This window comes from Nymphalis io, chromosome 11, assembly GCF_905147045.1.
Source record: "Nymphalis io chromosome 11, ilAglIoxx1.1, whole genome shotgun sequence".
NCBI lineage: Eukaryota > Metazoa > Arthropoda > Insecta > Lepidoptera > Nymphalidae > Nymphalis > Nymphalis io.
In genome coordinates, this window is record NC_065898.1 from 9,273,552 (window position 1) to 9,294,430 (window position 20,879).

The window sequence follows — 20,879 nt, forward strand, 5'->3', positions numbered from 1 at the left end:
GGGTTTTGGCGCCTTAGTTTATTTTAAACGGAATATATTTAATAATTAATATAAACTAAATCAAGGCAAGGAAATAACTCCATAGAGCGCCTTGTCATTCAAGGCAAGGTGGATGGCACCAGACCACGTGGAAGGACGCCCATGCGATGGACCGGCCAAATAAAAACAACTGTTGGCGGTCCTTTGCATGAATGCACGAGGCTTACCACTAACAGGGACATATGGCGAAGGCTCGTGAGGCGAATAATTTTCACATCTGCGCCGAATAATTCATAATACTTCATGGCGACCACGATCGCTCTGACAAGAGTGTCACGACGAAGAAGAAGATAAACTTAATACTTTTAGGTTTTAATTGGAGACGAAAATCCATCAGTTCCAGCCAGACTTTTCAAAAACATGGACTGGACATCTTGTACGAATCGCACTCGTAAATTTTTGACAGCTGTCTTTTCAAGAAAGTAGGTTTAAGTGACATTCTTGGATATGTTCACCACTTCAAAGTCGATATTCATATTATCATGGAACAATATTCTTTTCAGGGCATTGGCAACTCATTCGCTAACAGGAAAGCCTTCACCAGCTTTTCCTGACAAACCTGATATGATATTGTTTAAACTGTGGTAGAAAATTGTTCTGTACCAGAGAATGTAGTAAGGTAAAGCTTAACTAACTTTCATTAATGTAAAGATATATTGATTTTATATCAGTTTGTATTAATTTTTCCTATTTCTTGTGTTTAGAACCAGCATACCCACGAAATGTGCTGACGAAAGCAAAATGTTTAGAACCCGTGAACAAAATAAGAAGAAGCGGAAAATAGTTGAGAAAGAAATATTTCTCCATGAATTCGAGCAATCGGATTCATGAATCAGATTGCTCGAATTCATCTAATTAATAGTAAACTAAAAATTAGAATTAGTTATTTGGGGTCAGGGGAACCGGGACACAAGTTTCAGGTATGTAAGATTATCAATCTAATATGTGGCTATTTTATTTGTCCAATAAATGTAGTGGGTTCCAATAAATAATATTGAAAAATAATTAAGTTCTGAAAATTTAGAATACCGATTATGTTATCTAATGTTTCAGATGAAATGCAGTATTCTCTTAACGTGGATCGTGAACGTCTGGACGCTACGTAGTTCCGCCGCTGGATAGGGACTCGTAGTGCCAGTCTCAAGCCTGGAACTAGGAGGAGAGCTGGCTGCATGCAATATTGAAAACGTGTCATATCATTTTTTTAACCATATACTATTGAAATTTAATTTTTTAATTGAATAATATTTTCGCCTACCAACTGAAAATTTTCAATAAAACATAGACACGGGTGCTGTCGTTTTAATTTACTCAAACATTAATATTTACAAAACAATAAAATGAATCAAAACAACTTCATTTTTAATGTGGTAATCATTGAGTGCAGTGAAATTAAGGGTACTACTCGTAGACAGAGAAACTAAGCTTATCTGCCTGCGGTACTACTGTAGTGTGAGTGATATACCATTATAAATTGTGATATGAATATTTATATATATATATATATATATATATATATATATATATATATATATTAAGTTTTACTCCTTACATTACACCTACTTAAAGCCTCTTTTAACCACTAGAGGAGTAAAGACAAATAAACAAACTTTGACATTCAATTGACATGATATAATTGTTTGAGATCATAGACTAGTTTCTCTGTCTACGGTTGAGATAAGAAATAATCTATGATATTCGTTATGGGTACGGGAAAAATTGCGTTTTGAATCTGTTTTTTTCATGATCCTTTTTTTCTATATTAAATATATTAATTAAAATTTAGTATGATAGGGTGGGGACCCTATCTCAATGATAGAAAATTCTTCATATGTTATCTAATTCATTCTTAAAACATAGTATTATGTAAAAGAGCAAACTATCAAATAAAAGCTAAAAAGTTAAATTGAAAATATTAACATTTAACTTATTACAGATAATAAATGCCAACATTCCTTGTCCCACCTAGGGTGGTTAACAGCATAGTTGGAAAATTGAAACATTAGATACTTGACTTAGACAGAGAAACTAATAGACCAAGGGGCCGTCAAACCGCGATTGAGACAGAATTAGTATGTCAATGTGTGCGTATAATGTTGCCATAGTAACTGCATTCACAGACATTTCATTAGCTAACGCTGCCGGCACTTACGTGATAAATAATTATAGGTTATGATTAATAAACAACAGAAAATCCTATTATGTTCAGGATTTTAATGCGACATAAGGTTGCGTACTATAACATCAATAATGATCACTGATAAACTATAATTAGGGATAAAACCGTCATTCTTACGCGTGATAATACACGCCGGCAATTTGCTACTTGCTATCGCTTTAACATGAAATAAAACGACAATGCACCATTGGATAATCTTCGATATGATATAAGGATGGTTTTCACTGGGTTAGAATAGTTTTCTAACATAAAAATAAGCAAAAATTGAACAATAAACACAATGAACTGATATATAAATATATGATAATACACTAGTTATGCGATAAGGAACAAAATATTTTACAATTCTATCTTTGTCTTTTGTAACGTAATTTTCGTTCTCTTTCGTTGTATAAGTAAGAAGGAAATCGTCATTGCGTCTATTACTTTCTCTGTCTACGATATGAATCTATACGCCATTTTTTTGTGAATCCTTAGTGAATTTTAGTTACCTAGTAATTGTATTTATACAATGATGATTGTCTGACTATAACTTTAGATTACCGATTCATTGATTATTATTGTAACTTACCGATTATAAGATTACATCAAACTCCATAACAAGGTTACTAAGGCGTACCTACTAAAAGCAAATCTTAACCAACATTGTTGCAGCCTCAAATATGTCTCCAATCTATGGAGTGCAAATGTATTGTAAACATATAGGTAAAATTGTAAAGGTATTATTTTATTCGTAACAGTGGTAGTCGTGTAAGTCGTGCCAGTGGTACGAATTGCGACAATTTTAAAAGCTTAATTTGAAAATTAATTTAAAAACGATTTAGTTTTATGATAACTAACTTATAATAGACGATACTAAAATTACTAAACCCTAAATAAACATCCAATGAATGTAGTTTATATGACACGAAAATTCTGTATGAATCGAATTATTTTAATTCTCTCGTCTTTACTAAAATAATAATAAATTTAATATTTTTTTTGAGTTAAGTAACTAAGTACGTACGACTCTTTTTATAGAGAGAAAGTCATAAGATTAATCTATTACACTGCTTTACAATGGTTGACAGTCGCGAACGACTGACACAAATTAAAAATGAAAACTCAGTGGTAGGTACCTACTTGACCCTGCTACTACAAATGTTCAAATGTGTACCCTCGATCTTAGATTAAACTTTACATGTTTACATTGGGTTATTTCGATGCTGTTATATTTATGAGCAAAAAAAAAAACTAAGATACCGTTATGCTTTATTTTCATATCTATAGTTACAGTTACCGCGGTTTGTTGGTAATGACATTTAAATTTGTACTTGATTCATTATGGTCATTGTGGTAAAAAAAAGCTAAAAAATATATTTTATTTAATAGTAATTACATATTTTCAATTGAATAATATATAATTGAATAAATGGTAAAAATTGATTTTAGATCTTTGTCTCCTTAATCTCAAACAGTGGTGGATTCGCCCGATGTCGCAGAAGATGGCGGGACGTTCTCTCGGTTTTGTTGTTCGCGCTTTTTTCTGTACCGTTGACGATTTCTATATAACTTTGCTTCGTCCGAACATTTCGTCGTAATTGAACTCCTGTATTTTTTTTAACACTAAGTCTCCGGACTACAAAAACATATTTTGTCATTTGCTTAATTACTTTTAATAATTAATTTTAGATAAAAAAATTTTTGTTAGATGGTATAATACAAATATATTCTATTTTCTTAATAAAATATCTAACCATTAAAAAGTTTAAGGGTACAAAAGTTATGGGATTAAAATATGAATACCAACCTAACAATCCTTTTAGGAACATTGCACCTTTCAGCGACGGTGTTGACAATATCGTCTACTAATTTGGGGTCCAATTGCTTTTTCGGTGGTTTATTCGCAAACGCTGGTGACTGCTTTCCAGTTAAGGAATGAGTGGCTAGAATTCTTAAAAGGTTTATTTTTAATTTAATCATTTTTATTAATATTTTCAAAGATACTTAACGTATTAAGACATAGTCCTTTATTTTAACATTTGGTGCCGCAGATTTCAGTTTGAGGCAAGTGACTCTAATAACTTCGTTTATTAGGGACATTTTTTTAATTAATGTATAATCTGTTTCAAATAATGTTTTTACATCTCAAGGTGCATTCATTTATTCTGTAGATAGGTAATCGCAAATCGACGATCGACTTAAGTATTGTCTCAAATCGTTATATTTTTCCCCGTATAGGATCGGATTAAAAAAACTGTACATTGCTAGTTTGTCAGTCATTGTCTACCCTGGGACGTCGGGATCAGCAGCGGATTAAACGAACTTGACCACCGAGACAATTCGTTTACGTACCATATTTTATTAGGCTTAATCTAAATGAAAAATGCTTTCAAATATTAATCTCGGTTATTATTATGTTATTAATTAAACTGTATATTTTTTTAAATATATTTTAATTTCACTTAGAATAATTAAAACGGAGCATAATACAAGGACAATGTAAGAAATAATGGATTTGATTAATTTCTGTTTAAATGTTAACCGGAATTAGTAATTACCTACTAGGAAAGACGGATTGCAACAATCGTCTCGTCGCTGAGGTGTGGGAAGTCCAATCGATTTCTGCCATTAGTCTGGCAGGCACGGTGACATTGCCGTTTCCAATTGAAACCTACGAATTAAAAATATTTTAATAATTATATTGATTTCACTGTCGGTATAAGTAGGTAGTTGTTAATTTTTTTCATTATTCACTTATTTATGTTAGAATTTATATTAGTCAATAATGGCTTTTATTTATTGATTGATCTTTTCCGTATAAACAGGTGATTAAGGTATTATATAGTCAGCACCTCATTACAGCGCCACATACAAAATAGACCAGAGAATAAATACAATAGCTGTCTTTAAAATAATCGAGTATAATAATTTATTAAATTTTTTGTATTGTAATTCATAATAAAAAATAACTTTAGTCTAATGCAATTTGTTTTTATTTAATAATTTTGAAATCAAATTAGGACCATAGAAATTCTATAATTCAGTTGATTATGAGTCCTATGTAATATAAATATGTTTGCAGCCTTTAAGTTGTGGAAGCACATATATAAAGATCCCGGATGGACCAATAATAATGTTGCTGGATTTTTTTGAAGAAATTGTCAGTAGCAGCTCGGACTTCCGAAGTTAGCAGTTTTAACACCCTTGCCTCGGAAAGCACGAAAGCCTTTAGATCTGCACCTGGTCTCTTTCAGTAAATTACTTTTACCCATTGGACGCCAGTGATAGAGAGATACGTTATATATTCTGTGCTAATATTAAAGTCTATTTGGATCATAAGCTCAAGTTTACGTCGAACTTTTGAGGTAATTAAATTTTGTATACTTAACTACTTATGTATACACATGAATAATATATAAACATACAAACCATATCAACATTGTTAACCGACAATGGCAAACATGCGTTAGTAGTCTGCGCTGATACTCTACGTATTTTTAAGCCACCAGCCATCTCATCCATTTCGAGCTCAACACTTGACGTATTTTGAAGAACAATGGTCGGTTCTTCTACTGCTAAAATCTCTTCATTCTCATCTACTCCTCGATCTTCAGATGTCCTATCCATTATTGATCGACTTTGATTTATTTCAGTATTAGATAATACGGCTAGGACCTGCTGGTACAAGTGTTTTAATGCCGTTTCCAGTTCTTCTAAATTGACAATTGAAGGATAATCGAGAACAGGATCGGTCTGCGTTCCTTGATCGAATGTCAGTTTAAGATTCTGAGCGTTCCTCTCGGGTAGAGTTGGCATGGGTATATATGGGTATTGATTTGCGGCTGAAAAATAAAAGAAAATCTTGTTATTTATGACTTAAATGGCTAAGAGTAAACCTATTATGACTGGCTTAATAGAACATTCAGCATTGCATTGCTTCTTTCCTATTTTTGATTTTCTATTGTCGAAAGGGAATACGTTATATACAGGAGAAGGTAACCCAAAGCTAATATACCACTTTTAATCGTAACCTATTGACATAATTGTAAATGTTTGAATCAGTACTGTAACTCGGCGGCCGACCAATCATCGTCAGTTGGCTGGCTCGCCTAGCGTTGAAAGTTTTCAAGGTAAAACAAAAAACTTTTTAATTTAATTTAATCGTATATTTCGAACACTTAGTCTTTTACTATATCTATACCTATACCTATATATATAATAAAATGTAACTGATCACTGTCTGTACATGGAAGATATTTGAGTAAAACTATTATCGTGGGCCTTAAGGTTTACGCGTTCTTTCCCGACGAGCTCACTTTTTACACACAATCAATGCATGACAAAATAATATTGTTCACGATTTCGCAGAAGATTATTGTTTTTATAATTATTTAAGCACATCTGTTATTTGTCGATTATTATTTTATATGGTATACATACTTAATAGTTATACAACTTTTTGAAGAACTCAAATACTAATTAGTACCTCGGTAGGTATATATTAACCATAGGTACTCCATTTATATATTTTATATACGAGGATATAGTAAAGATTAAAAAAACCGTATTGATTAATGTGAGATTGCTTCTGTCGAAAAATAAATGCTTCAAAAATGTATACTACGACGCGATCTCGATATCGATATACGATCTTCTTACAATTTATTATATTCATAAAATATACGAGATTTTATAAGTCTTAATAACTATAAGGCTGGTCACAGTTAAATAAATTTAGGCTTAGATATATAATGACCGTTTTTACAGTTATATGATTCCCCTAAATTAAGCTAGGTGGCTCGCTTGAAAATTTTTAAATTATTTTTTACAAATTTTCGCCCGTGTATTCAATGGAGGTATATAAGTTAAAAATATAGTATAGTTCGGTCAGTAATAGTATCGTTACAATATTCCAATAATATTTTACTTCGGTTATTAATTGATCTAAAACATTTGAGAAATGCATCGGTTGCGTACTGTCTCATGTGTAACGAAATCTTTTGTTTGATATTTATTGGGAGACAAATGTTGGCTACTTAGGTATCCTTAGTTCAAAAGAAACCATTTTAGTTTTATCGTTACCTGCGTTGCGACGCCAATAGATATTGTTTCGACTGTTAAAATTTAAACGTTATAAATTAAAATTAATCCTTATTCAGATTTGTTATCTATCTATAATAAAAGAAGCTATCACTTACCACGTGTGTTGTAGCGAAGCTCAAGCAGCGCTTCAGCCGCCTCGATATCGGTGAACATCTTATAAAGGGAAATGAATTGCAATTTAAAATAAATAAATATTTCTAAATAAAAGCTCACTAAGAAACAGTAAAATTATCGATTCGATTTTTGTTTGTGTTGTTGTAGCGAAGCTCAAGCAGCGCTTCAGCCGCCTCGATATCAGTGAACATCTTGTAAAGGGAAATGAATTGCAATTTAAAATAAATAAATATTTCTTAATAAAAGCTCACTAAGAAACAGTAAAATTATCGATTCGATTTTGTTTAGTAGTTACAGTTCAAATAAGATTCCGATAGCAATTGTCAGCAGTTATTCAAGGTACCGTGATTTTAAAGTGTCCATTTCAGGTATAAAATATAAGGTACATGTTTTATGCATTACTTTGTATAACAAGGCAACCTCAATAAACCTATTGTTTATTTTCCTTATCCTTTTGGATGCTCTTTTCTAGAACGAATGTTTCTACTTGTATCTTTTTAAACTAGTAGGTATTATACTGAAGTTGTACTAAGCAATATAACCGATTAAGTCCAAATAAAGTTAAATGAAATCATTTTTTGAAATGTTTGTTAACCCTTATTATACAAATTTCATTATTTAGTAATTATATTTTGTCTGAAAAAATACATGTTTAATACAATATTTTTATTAAATCTATTAACAATAAATTTGAACGCAAACATTTATTAATTAAACAACTAAATTTAAGCGGGTGGCCTAGCCTATAAGGTCATGATTATTTTATGTTATGTGGGTAATTGGAATGCCGGAGAGACTTCATCTAGAGTTCCCATTAAATTTTAAAGTCTATTTTTTAAATCATTTGCAAAATAAAATTAAAAATAATGAGGTCTCATTGCATACCACTTTTTTTCTCCCTGGACATATTTCTATATTTAAAAATAGTGAATTAAATCTTTTCACCATCTAGTAAATCACTAATAAACAATAAAAATTAAATATTTGTTCGTTTCATAATAAATACAAATTATATAAATGAATATTAAATCATCTCGCATGAGTATATATAAAACTTGCGAGACGAAAAGGTTTTTAACGGAACCTTAAAATCGAATCAATATAGGTTTATCATGTTTTTATAGAAAATTGGCAACAGTTTTTTATATTAAATGAGTTTTGGATTTTTTTACATTTGTCTTCTCAAAATCCACTACGGCATTTTGATTAAGCAAAAACAGTTATTAATTTTAATGCATCCAAACATTTTAGATCTGACCTAAATACATATGAAAGTAAAAAATAAAATAATATATGAAAATAGTTAAGGGTCTCCTTAGCTATTTTCGAGATTAAACACTACATAAATCAATATATATACTCACTGATATTGCCAATTAGGTGGTCACTTTACAATATCACAACGTCAACGTCAACGTCTGACTCAAGACTGACGAAAATTTGCAACTCGAGTCGAGGGGCTGTTTCTTAACCACCACACGACTCCCATTGTTTCATAATCAGTTACCTAAACTGGCTGTAGTTTCGGCTCCTTTCTGTTATCTTCTTTTGTTTAATATTGAATAAAATTTTGTTTTACAGCGGATTAAGCTACCAAGAACTTGCATTTATAAAATAATGTTTTATAGCCTTCAGGTTTCCTATCTACTTTCATTGTCCAGTACCCTAAAAGGGATCATAAAAATTACGACTATTGTTACTTATTGTCTTTGAAACACTTAATGTTTAAGCGCTTTACTGCTGTATTATTTTAGAGTTATCTTATACATTTTCTCGACAATTAGAAATCTTTAAAATTCTAATATTATGAATAAAATTTATTGAAGTTGTAAAATGTTACTATTTATAAAATATATTTTCTTCGTCTTCAATCGCTTTTGTTATCTTAAGGAGATAATCTTAAAACAGGGTTAGGAGGCTTTAGACATTATTAGACAACATTAAGAATTTTGTAATTGAATAAAGACTTATTTCTTACCAATCGAATTATTTTTTTATAAAATGGAACCTTACACATATTTCTCTGTCTCTCGATCTAGACTTTACATATAAGTTTTTTTTTTATTTTAACACAAAGATATTTATTAAAATACTGACACGCATTAAGCTCTTCGATCTTACTTCGAAAACTCTAAAGTTTGACGTAAACTTGACCTAATGATCCAAATAGACTAACATTAATTACGATACAAAATATTTAATAAATTATTATACTCGATTATTTATAGACAGCGATTCTATTTAATCTATGGTCTATATTGTGCGTGGCGCTGTAATGTGGTGCTGACAATATAATACTTTAATCACCTACTTATATGGAAAAAATCAATCAATAAATAAAAGCCATTATTGACTAATATAAATTCTAACATAAATAAGTGAATAATGAAACAAATTAATAAGTACCTACTTATACTGACAATGAAATCAATATTTGTTTATAATTATAAAAAAAAATATTAAATTATTTTTAATCTTAATTAAAAGTCGAAATATATTTCAATTAGCTTAATTATTTCTTACTCACTATAATAAAAACATGCACCGGAAATATCGAGTTTACACAGTCGCGACAAAAATAAATCATATTTACATTTCAAAATTATTAAAACAATATTAGATAATCATAAAACATACCCAAAATATCTATTAAATCTTATTTTATTTAATTCGTTACTTAAAATAATCTGTAAGGAAATCATAGTGTTAACACCGTAAGTACAAAATGTTAGTGACTTGCTTAACTCATTGATCATACCAAAATTATTTTAATGAGAAAGTTCTTTAAATTATGAATTATAATTTATTATTCCACATTTTATTCACTTTATAGCAAAAAGTTGTTAATAATATTTCCTGTGTTGTTTAAGTTCCGAATTAGATAGCGCTTTACAAATATACATAAAAATTTGGTTTAATTTATTACTTACAATGAAACCAGATGGCATCACGGTCCAGCGCCAATATAACTATATATGTACATAACATTACCTAACTAGGTTTAAGTGCCATTCTTGCAAGAGTAACTGAGACACTAAATTGGCAATATCGGTGAGAATTTATTTATTTATATAGTGTTTAATGTTATTTAAAATATTATTTATTTATTTAAGCATCTTGAAAATAGCTAAGGAGATCTTCAACTATTTCCTCATATTATTTTATATTTTATTTTTTACTTTCATATGTATTTAGGACAGACCTAAAATGTTTGGTTCATTATAAAATTAATAACTGTTTGCGCCGCTCGAACTGACTGAACGCGACGCCGCTGTAAAACGATTATTTGTAAAATCAGCCGCGCATCGTCGGTAGTGGGGAATTAAGCGCGGGAGTAAGACGTGTTTCAAGAAGTCAGCAAGTTGAGTTGTTTTCGTTGAAGAAGTGAAGCCAATTGAAGCGAAGATTATTATATGAATATAAAATAGCTCTTTTAAGAGCTTGACATTACCTCATACTACGTCATTGCATGCTGCTTCTTGTTTCAAATAAACAGTTCTTTTCAGAACTATTCATTGTTTCAAACGATGACGTTGTATAATGAGGCATGCGTGGCGTGTGTATTCTTGTTGCTATGCGTACTGCTACACCTATATTGATTCGATTTCGAAGTTCCGTTATCCTTTCCGTAGAAAACCTTTTCGCCTCGCAAATTTTATATGTACTCATGCGAGATGATTTAATATTTATTTATATAATTTGTATTTATTATAAAACAAACAAAATGTAATGGGAACTCTAGCTGAACAGACTTACAGTATTCTCTCCGACATTATGTTATGTGGGTTATCGTACTTACATAACATAAACTAATCATGACATTATCAGCTAGGCCGCCCGCTTAAATAAATTTTTTTCATTAAAAAATGTTTACGTTCAAATTTGTTAATTGATTTTATGAAAATATTATATTAAACATGTATTTTTTCAGACAAAATATTATTACTAAATAATGAAATTTGTATATTTGGACTTAATCAGTTATATTATTTAGTACAACTTTAATATACTTACTAGATTATAAAGATACAGATAGAAATATTAAGATTTTAGCCGAAAACCTTATATTTTATACCTGGAAAGGACAATTGAAAAGAATGCTATTTTGAATAACTGCTGACAATTGGTATAGGAAGCTTATTTGAACTATAACCTAAACAAAATCGAATCGATAAACAGTAATCGATGTAGTTTGTCGATAGTCGATTACTGTTTCTTAGTGTTTCTTAGATTTTATTAAGAAATATTTGTTTAATTATTTAATTACCAGTTAAAATGATTACTTCATTTGTAATATCTGATATGGACGCTGCGCAAGCCTTACTGGACCTTCATCACGGGACAAGAACTGTGGTAAGCATTTTAAGCAGCTTTATTAGCTCTACAGTAGGTAATATTTAAGATAAATATTTTTTTAAATATTCGAATTAATAATCTAATACTACATTTTTGCAGCCAGCGCCACTGCCACTTCCTAATACAAGCCAAAGAGTATTCACCCAAATATTGTAATGAAAAATCTAAGAAAAATAATTTAAAATATGTCAAGAATAAACTGATGTGTGACAAAGAAACGCAAACTGACTGAGTTGAATTTACCCGAAATTAAAAAGACGTATATTATAAAAGAATTACACGCTGAAATAGAATGTCTTAAGTAAAAGCTGAAAAGAAAAAAAACGGAAACATCATCAATTACCATTTCATATGTAATAAACATGTAATAAATCGGGTGTTTCTAGTGACGAATATTCGGAAAACACATACCGCCGAAAATCCTACAAAAGTAAAACAAAACAAACTACTACTACTGACTTTGTTAGTAAAATTATTAGTACAGTGGACAGTTGACGTACGGTGCTATATCGTTTGTGCTATACAAAATAATCCCTAATTCCTTATATAAGTGTTATTGGAAGTGACTTTTTATTTCATGTTGTTTAATAAGTATTAAAGTATATTTGTGCTTGTTTTTAATAATATACAAAGACAGTATAATAAAAATATTTAAAATACTAAAACAATCACAGTAATTACATTGAAGTGCATACTATTTAAAGAGAACGCGTAAGTACGCGATATACGCGGCGCTTATGACTTTTTGGGCGCGAGCTATTATCGAAGAGCAAGGTAAATTGAATACGCTGTGTTAACTCATTAAAGCTTATCTACATTTATTTAAAAGCGAATAGAATGGAGTGTAAACATTGCTTATGCTTATTGAAAGTTGAAGAATCTATTAAATGTACTGCTTGCTTAAATATATATCATCATGGCTGCGTGGGTATTTCGCTTGCAGATTTTAAAAAGATTCTACCAATGAATAAAGCTAAATGGAAATGTCAAAGTTGCAAACAGACCAAAAAAAATAATAATAAAAGTCCCATTACACCTAATGTCACCAACGAAACCAATTTAGATCTTGCACAGCCCTATTCGACCTTGAATACTAAATCTATAATAGACCACTTTGATGAACGTTTCACTCATTTAAATTCATCTATTGAATCATTTAAAAGTTTTATAACCAATGAGTTTAAAAAAGTTACCGAAACTGTAAACGAATGGACAAAAAAAATTAAGCTCGTTGAATCATCAATTGATATGGTCGTGGATCAAGTTAATAATTTTGACAAGGAAATTACAAAAATACATAACATCGAATTGGAGTTAAATGAGCTAAAGAATTCAATGAAAGATTTAAAAGATAGCCATTACAAGAATGAACAATGGGTTCGACGTTCAAATATCCAAATTAGTGGAGTTCCCCAAAAGAAAGGCGAAAACCTTATACAGTTAATAAAAGTGCTCGCTGATAAGTGCAATTTCCCTTTGAACCCGGTTACTGACATAGACTTTATCACAAGAGTAGCGACTAAGAATGATTCCAATGGCATCAGGCCTAAAACAATTATTTTAAAAATGCAAGCTCGTTACAAAAAAGACGATTTTTTGTCATTGCTTCGAAAATTAAAAACTATAAGAGCTTGCGATATAGGATTTTCAGGAATGCAAAATCAAATTTACGTTAATGATCACCTTTCTACTCGCAATAAAAGTTTATTCAATGAGGCAAAGCGAAAGTCAAAGGAAAAGGGTTATTTGTTTTGTTGGGTACGTAACTGCACGATTATGGTTAGACGCACAGAAAGCTCGCCTGTCCTGCACATCACTTCTGAAGATTGTTTAAAAAAAATCGTATAAGTGCGAAATTGTATTATTTAAAACATAAGTTTCAAGTGTCTAATTTTATTTTGTTAGTATTTTTTCATAACTTTACTTTTACTTTTTTAGTTAATGTCCATTTTCATGACTTTTTTAGTTATTATTTTATTGTTAGTGTTGTATATTCTTTTATGATTTTATTCGTTTTATCTGAGCAGCGTTCATTGCGGGAATCATTTATTTATGACTTATTAGAAATAGAAACTATGAAGGAATTTTTATTACAGATATGTAATATATACAATTATTATTTGTGTTTTAAGTATTCAACATGTTCTTAAATATTTTTTATCAAAACGTCCGAGGTCCGTAAGGACTAAAACTAATCAATTTTATAAAAACGTGCTTAATTGCGATTATGACATTATTTGCCTAACAGAAACTTGGCTTTTACCTGGAATCTTTGACAGTGAATTATTTGATGCTCGATATAATGTTTATCGTAACGACCGTGATTACGAGCAGTTAGAAATGACAAAGGGAGGTGGTACTCTGATAGCGGTCCGTCGCGAAATTGATGTTGATGTGAGAAATGTTCAGTTGCCTAATTTTCCTAGTGCTGAAGTCACTTATATAAAAATTATAACTAAACGCGGTATTATTAGGAAAATTCTGCATCTTTTTTGTTGTTACTTTCCACAGAATAATTCTCAAACGGATTCACAGCTTAATTTTTTTGAATTTATATCTGATTTGATTATAAAAAATTCACAAGATGATATAATTATTACAGGTGATTTTAATATACGAGATGCTGTTTGGTCATTAAATAATAATAATTCAATTTATATTTTAAATCCCTCGGAATGTCTCCTTGTACATCAAATATTTGTTTTTATGAATTTTACTGGATTACAACAATTAAATTATATTCTTAACTTAAATAACAGGCTCTTAGACTTAGTACTTTCCAATCTGAATTGTAACATATCTCGTGTGGACCCTTTATCAGAACCTGAAGATGAACATCATCCTTCCCTTTGTATTAAAGTTGATATGAATACCATTGAGCGAAATTTAAATCCAGCTATTCGTGTTGTACGTCGCTTTCACAGCGCTGATTATGATAAAATTAATTTTGAATTAGCTAAAGTTAACTGGCAACACGAATTTAAAAACAAAGATATTAGTCAGGCAGTTGATACGTTCTATCTTATCGTAAATCACATTATAGAGACATTTGTCCCGTCTAAGTGTATAAATGAGATCAATAAATATCCACGCTGGTTTACGCGACCCTTGATAAAATTAATTAATAAAAAATTAAAATTCCACAAAAAATGGAAAATTTATGGCCAACAAAACGATTATAACAAGTTCTCTGAATTACGACTACAATCAAAACACTTAGAAGGAACGTGTTATAATGAGTTTCTGGAACGAGCAGAGAATAATATTCGTTTTAGCTCAAAACAGTTTTGGTCCTATATAAAGACTAAAAAAGGTCATACATCTGTACCTAATGTAATGTATTTTAACTCTCAAGTTGGATACAATGGACACGATATAGCAAATATGTTTAATTCTTATTTTCATTCAGTTTTTGAGGATAATAGTGGAAATCAAACAGTGGATCACTATTCTACTAGCGCAAATCAGACTATCATCAGCTCTATCGAGATTGTTGACAAAAAAGTAGAACGATATTTATCGAACATAGATACATCCAAGGGTTATGGTCCAGATGGAATACATCCCATTTTCTTAAAAAACTGCAGTAAAGTGTTATGTGTGCCTTTAACAATGCTTTTCAAAAAATCATTGGACAACGGATTATTACCAACTATTTGGAAAAAATCTTTAATTACGCCGATTTATAAGTCTGGAAATAAAAACGATATAAAAAACTATCGCGGTATTTCTAAATTGTCAGTTATTCCAAAACTTTTTGAAAAGATTGTCTATGATACGATATTTCCATTATTAAGGCCTCTACTTACCTGTAACCAACATGGTTTTATTAATAAGCGATCCACTGAGTCCAATCTGTGTGAGTTCTTGCATACAGTATTGAGTGCTATGGAAGTTGGTTTCCAGGTAGATGTCGTATACACTGATTACTCGAACGCATTTGATAAGATATCGCACAATTTGTTATTACAAAAACTTAACAACATCGGTATACATGGTGACCTTCTACGTTGGCTTACATCTTATCTCCGCGAAAGATCTCAAGCCGTTGCTATTAAAGGATATACGTCTAGTTTTATTCCTGTAACATCGGGTGTACCACAAGGTTCTCACCTTGGCCCTTTACTTTTTAACATTTTTATTAATGACGTAACTAATTGTTTCAAAAATTCTCAAGTTTTATTATACGCTGATGACACTAAAATTTTTAAGATAATAAAAAATAATCAAGACTGTTTTCATTTACAAGAGGATTTAAATAAATTAGGACAATATTGCATTGCTAATAATTTGCAGCTTAATGTTGACAAGTGCTGTGTAATTACATTTTCGAGAAAAAAAGAACAAATAATTTTTGACTATTCCATATTTAATACTAAATTAAAAAGGGTAACCGAGGTGAGAGACCTTGGGGTACAACTAGACAACAAACTTATATTCGATAAGCATATTGAGGAAATAGTGATGAAGTCGTATAAAATGCTTGGATTTATCTTTCGGCAAGGGGCAGATTTTAAAAATATTCATACCTTTGTAATTTTGTACAATGCTTTCGTTAGATCACATTTAGAGTATGCGTCAACTGTTTGGAATCCACAATATGCAAAATATGTCAACTTAATTGAAAATATACAAAACAAATTTATCAGGAGGTTGCGATACAAATTTACTTTTCCTGACTCTGTTTTTATGCCACTTGAAGAACGTAGAGAACAAAGAGACCAAATGTTTCTTTACAAAATATTAAATAATTTAATTGATTCTCCATATCTGCTCAGTGAGATTTTATTTAAGTGTCCTCGTTTTAACGCTCGCTCTCAGGATACCTTTTCCATTTATAAAACTAATTATTTCAAAAATTCTTTTATTCTAAGATCTTGTAATAGTCATAATAGAAAATACAACCACATTGATCTGTTTAAAAATAGTTTAAGTAAATTTTATAATCTTGTGAAAAATACTTATTAGTAATTAACCATAACCATATTTACGTTAAAATTTTACTTTGTCATAAATAGTTATATTTTATGTAACATCAAAATTAGTCCACTTCCCTGTTAAAACAGTAGTGGAAACTTAACTGGCATAAGTGTTAAAATATGATTATTATATTAAGTTGTAATATACGATATGCTGTATGTTTCCCTAATAAAAAAAAAAAAAAATTACTTGCTTAATAATATAGTTTTTTTTAATGTTAATTATTAGACATCACTAAATAACTTCTATTTGTAATTATTTTTATAGTCCTTTTGGAAACTGTGATTCAACATTGCCGTGGAGTACCGGCTTAGAATAGTACTCCCCCAATCTCATCCCGTGGGTGTCGTAAGTGGCGACTGAGGGACGGGGAAAAGGGGGGATGGGCAGCAGCGTCCCCCCTCCCATAAACATTTTACCCCCCTACTGCGCTCGCCAACACGCCTGCCCAGCGCGGTGAGTATGGTTAAACCCCTCCCTTAATGGCAGAAAAAAGGCCCCCAGTTACCGGCAAGCCCGCTAGGCCCGACCAAGGTAGCGGTCGCGGTATCGGCAGGGCAGGGGGTGCAAAGAATCACCGGTTCACGGCAGGCTACCGTATAAAACGACTGAACATGGCAACGTATAATGGACGCTCGATGAGGCTGGACCATCACCTCGCCGAATTAGAAGTAGAGTTAAGTCATATAAACTGGCATATACTGGGGTTATCTGAAGTCCGAAGACAAAGGGGGAGGACACGATAACTCTAGAGTCCGGTAACTTACTCTACTTCCGCGAAGGTGATAACCTCTCCCAGGGTGGTGTCGGTTTTCTAGTCAAAAAGGATCTCATTAGCAGCATTGTGGAAATCAGTAGTGTGTCGAACCGGGTAGCGTACCTTGTCCTAAAACTTTCCGACAGGTACTCCCTGAAGGTCGTACAGGTATATGCGCCAACTTCGACATACTCTGATGATGTGGTCGAAGCGATGTACGAGGACATCGCAAAGGCCCTCAACGACACCTCGAAGGCCCACTACAATGTTGTTATGGGAGACTTTAATGCTAAAGTGGGAGTACAAGATAGCAGTGAATCGAAAGTCGGACCTTACGGCTTGGGCTGCAGAAATCACAGGGGGCAAATGCTGGTAAACTTTCTCGAAGCGCAGGGGCTTTTTTTGATGAATTCTTTCTTTCAAAAGAAGCCTCAGAGGAGGTGGACCTGGCGAAGCCCCGATAACGTGACAAGGAACGAGATAGACTTTATCATTTCGAATAAAAGGCACATATTTAGAGATGTTTCAGTGATCAACAGGTTTAATACCGGAAGTGATCACCGCTTGGTTCGAGGCACTCTAAATATCAACTTAAAAGCCGAAAGATCGAGAATGATGAGGTCTACTCTCCGACCTACCATGCTCCAAGCTGCTCAAGGCTCCGAAAAGTTCCAAATGGAACTTCAAAATCAATTCACCGCGTTGAAAACCATAAGCAGCATTGATGAGAGAACCGACACGCTGGTCATAATACTGCATAACACATCCCGCAAGTGTTTTCCGCCACAGAGAAGAGACAACGCACCAAAACTCTCTGCTGAGACACTCGAGCTCATGAGAAAACGACGAGAACTACCATCGTTTTTGTCAGATAAGGCCTTAAACAGAACAATAAAAACGCTGACGCGACGCGATCTCCGACGCTCCAATACCCGTGCCATCAAGGCTGCGATTGAGCAAAATCGGGGATCGAAAGTGTTCGCTCGCAAGTTTGGGAGGCCGCGTCTGACAAAACTTAAAACTGAAAATGGTGGGGTCGTTACCTCTAGGCCTGAGATTGTCGGAGAAGTAGAGAGGTTTTATGGGCAGTTGTTCTCTTCAAGATCGGATAAACTCGTGGGAATCAGTATTGATGACCAGCGCGCCCCTCTTATGCGCCATTACTCCGAGGAGCTCCCGGTCGTTGACCAAGGAGAGATTAGGGCGGCTCTAGAACAGCTTAAAAACAACAAAGCTCCGGGAGATGACGGAATCACAACAGAGTTGCTTAAGGCAGGCGGGACTCCGGTCCTGAAAGAGCTAGCAAGCCTCTTTAATTCCGTCATCCAACATGGCAAGACCCCGGAAACGTGGAGCGGGAGTGAGGTGGTAGTGTTTTTCAAGAAAGGTGATAAAACCCTCTTGAAAAACTACAGACCAATCTCCCTCCTGAGTCACGTGTATAAGCTGTTCTCAAGAGTCGTCATGAACCGTCTCGCCAGACGACTTGACGAGTTCCAGCCCCCAGAGCAAGCTGGCTTTCGATCAGGCTACAGCACCGTGGACCACATCCATACTGTTCGGCAGATTGTGCAGAAGACCGAAGAGTACAATCAGCCGCTGTGTATGGCATTTGTGGACTACGAGAAAGCCTTCGACTCCATCGAAACCTGGGCAGTGCTCGACTCATTGCAGAGATGTCATATCGATTGGAGATATATCGAGGTACTGAGATGTCTGTACAACGCCGCTACAATGACTGTCCACATCCAGGACTGTAAGACGAAGGCGATCCAACTGCGCAGAGGGGTGAGACAGGGGGATGTAATATCCCCGAAACTGTTCACTAATGCGTTGGAAGACGTTTTCAAAACGCTGGATTGGACTAGGTACGGAGTCAATGACTCACCGAAATGCTGCGTAGCCTAGGCGAGTCTTCCCGGTGTGTCGGTCTCGGTATGAACTTGGACAAGACCAAGGTCATGTTCAATAGGCATGTCGTGCCGGGACCGATACACGTCGAGGGGAAACCTCTCGAAGTTGTTAGTGAATATACCTACCTAGGACAGATAATACAAGTCGGTAGGAACAACTTCGAGAAGGAAGCCGATCGAAGAATTCGCTTGGGATGGGCAGCATTTGGCAACCTTCGTCAAGTCCTCAAGTCGTCTATACCGCAATGTTTGAAGACGTCTTCAACCAATGCGTCTTACCTGCCATGACATACGGTGCCGAAACATGGACACTAACTGCGGGACTAGTCCACAAATTCAAAGTCGCTCAGCGTGCTATGGAGCGAGCTATGCTCGGAGTATCTTTGAAGGATAAGATCAGAAATGAGATTATCCGGAAAAAAACCGGAGTCACCGACATAGCTTGCAAAATTAGCAGGCTGAAGTGGCAGTGGGCTGGTCACGTATGTCGTAGGAGCGATGGCCGTTGGAGCAGACGAGTCCTAGAGTGGAGACCGCGAATCAGCAAGCGCAGCGTAGGGCGCCCTCCAGCCAGGTGGACCGACGACCTTAAGAAGGTGGCGGGCACCAACTGGATGCGGAAGGCGGAGGACAGGGAGCTTTGGCGCACCTTGGGAGAGGCCTATGTTCAGCAGTGGACAACGATTGGCTGTTGATTGATTGATTGATTTGATTGATTCAACATTTGCAAATGAACGCGATGACTTTACAAACAGTAACATGAGAGCTCGTAAAGAAGAGAAAAGAACTTTAAAACTAAGAAATACGAATTAGTCAAATAAAGAAATGGTATGGGTTTTGGCGCCTTAGTTTATTTTACACGGAATATATTTAATAATTAATATAAACTTAATCAAGGCAAGGAAATAACTCCATAGAGCGCCTTGTCATTCAAGGCAAAGTGGATGGCACCAGACCACGTGGAAGGACGCCCATGTGATGGACCGGCCAAATAAAAACAACTGTTGGTGGTCCTTTGCATGAATGCACGAGGCTTACCACTAACAGGGACGTATGGCGAATAATTTTCACATCTGCGCCGAATAATTCATAATACTTCATGGCGACACTCTTGTCAGAACAAGAGTGTCACGACGAAGAAGAAGATAAACTTAATACTTTTAGGTTTTAATTGGAGACGAAAATCCATCAGTTCCAGCCAGACTTTTCAAAAACATGGACTGGACATCTTGTACGAATCGCACTCGTAAATTTTTGACAGCTGTCTTTTCAAGAAAGTAGGTTTAAGTGACATTCTTGGATATGTTCACCACTTCAAAGTCGATATTCATATTATCATGGAACAATATTCTTTTCAGGGTATTGGCAACTCATTCGTTAACAGGAAAGCCTTCACCAGCTTTTCCTGACAAACCTGATATGATATTGTTTAAACTGTGGTAGAAAATTGTTCTGT

General features: G+C 33.5%; 1 protein-coding gene across 1 annotated transcript in view; it reads right to left on the reverse strand.

Moving 5' to 3' along the window:
- Positions 1 to 3,652: 3,652 nt before the first annotated feature.
- Positions 3,653 to 20,879, reverse strand: part of LOC126771947 (early boundary activity protein 2-like) — a 150,009-nt gene continuing 132,782 nt past the window's right edge. Inside the window, exons 6-7 of the mRNA XM_050492128.1 lie at positions 4,008 to 4,151; positions 3,653 to 3,806 (exon numbers count right to left, since the gene is read on the reverse strand). Coding sequence (XP_050348085.1) covers positions 3,668 to 3,806; positions 4,008 to 4,151 — 283 coding nt within the window. The 3' untranslated portion in view covers positions 3,653 to 3,667. The remainder of the gene's footprint in view (positions 3,807 to 4,007; positions 4,152 to 20,879) is intronic.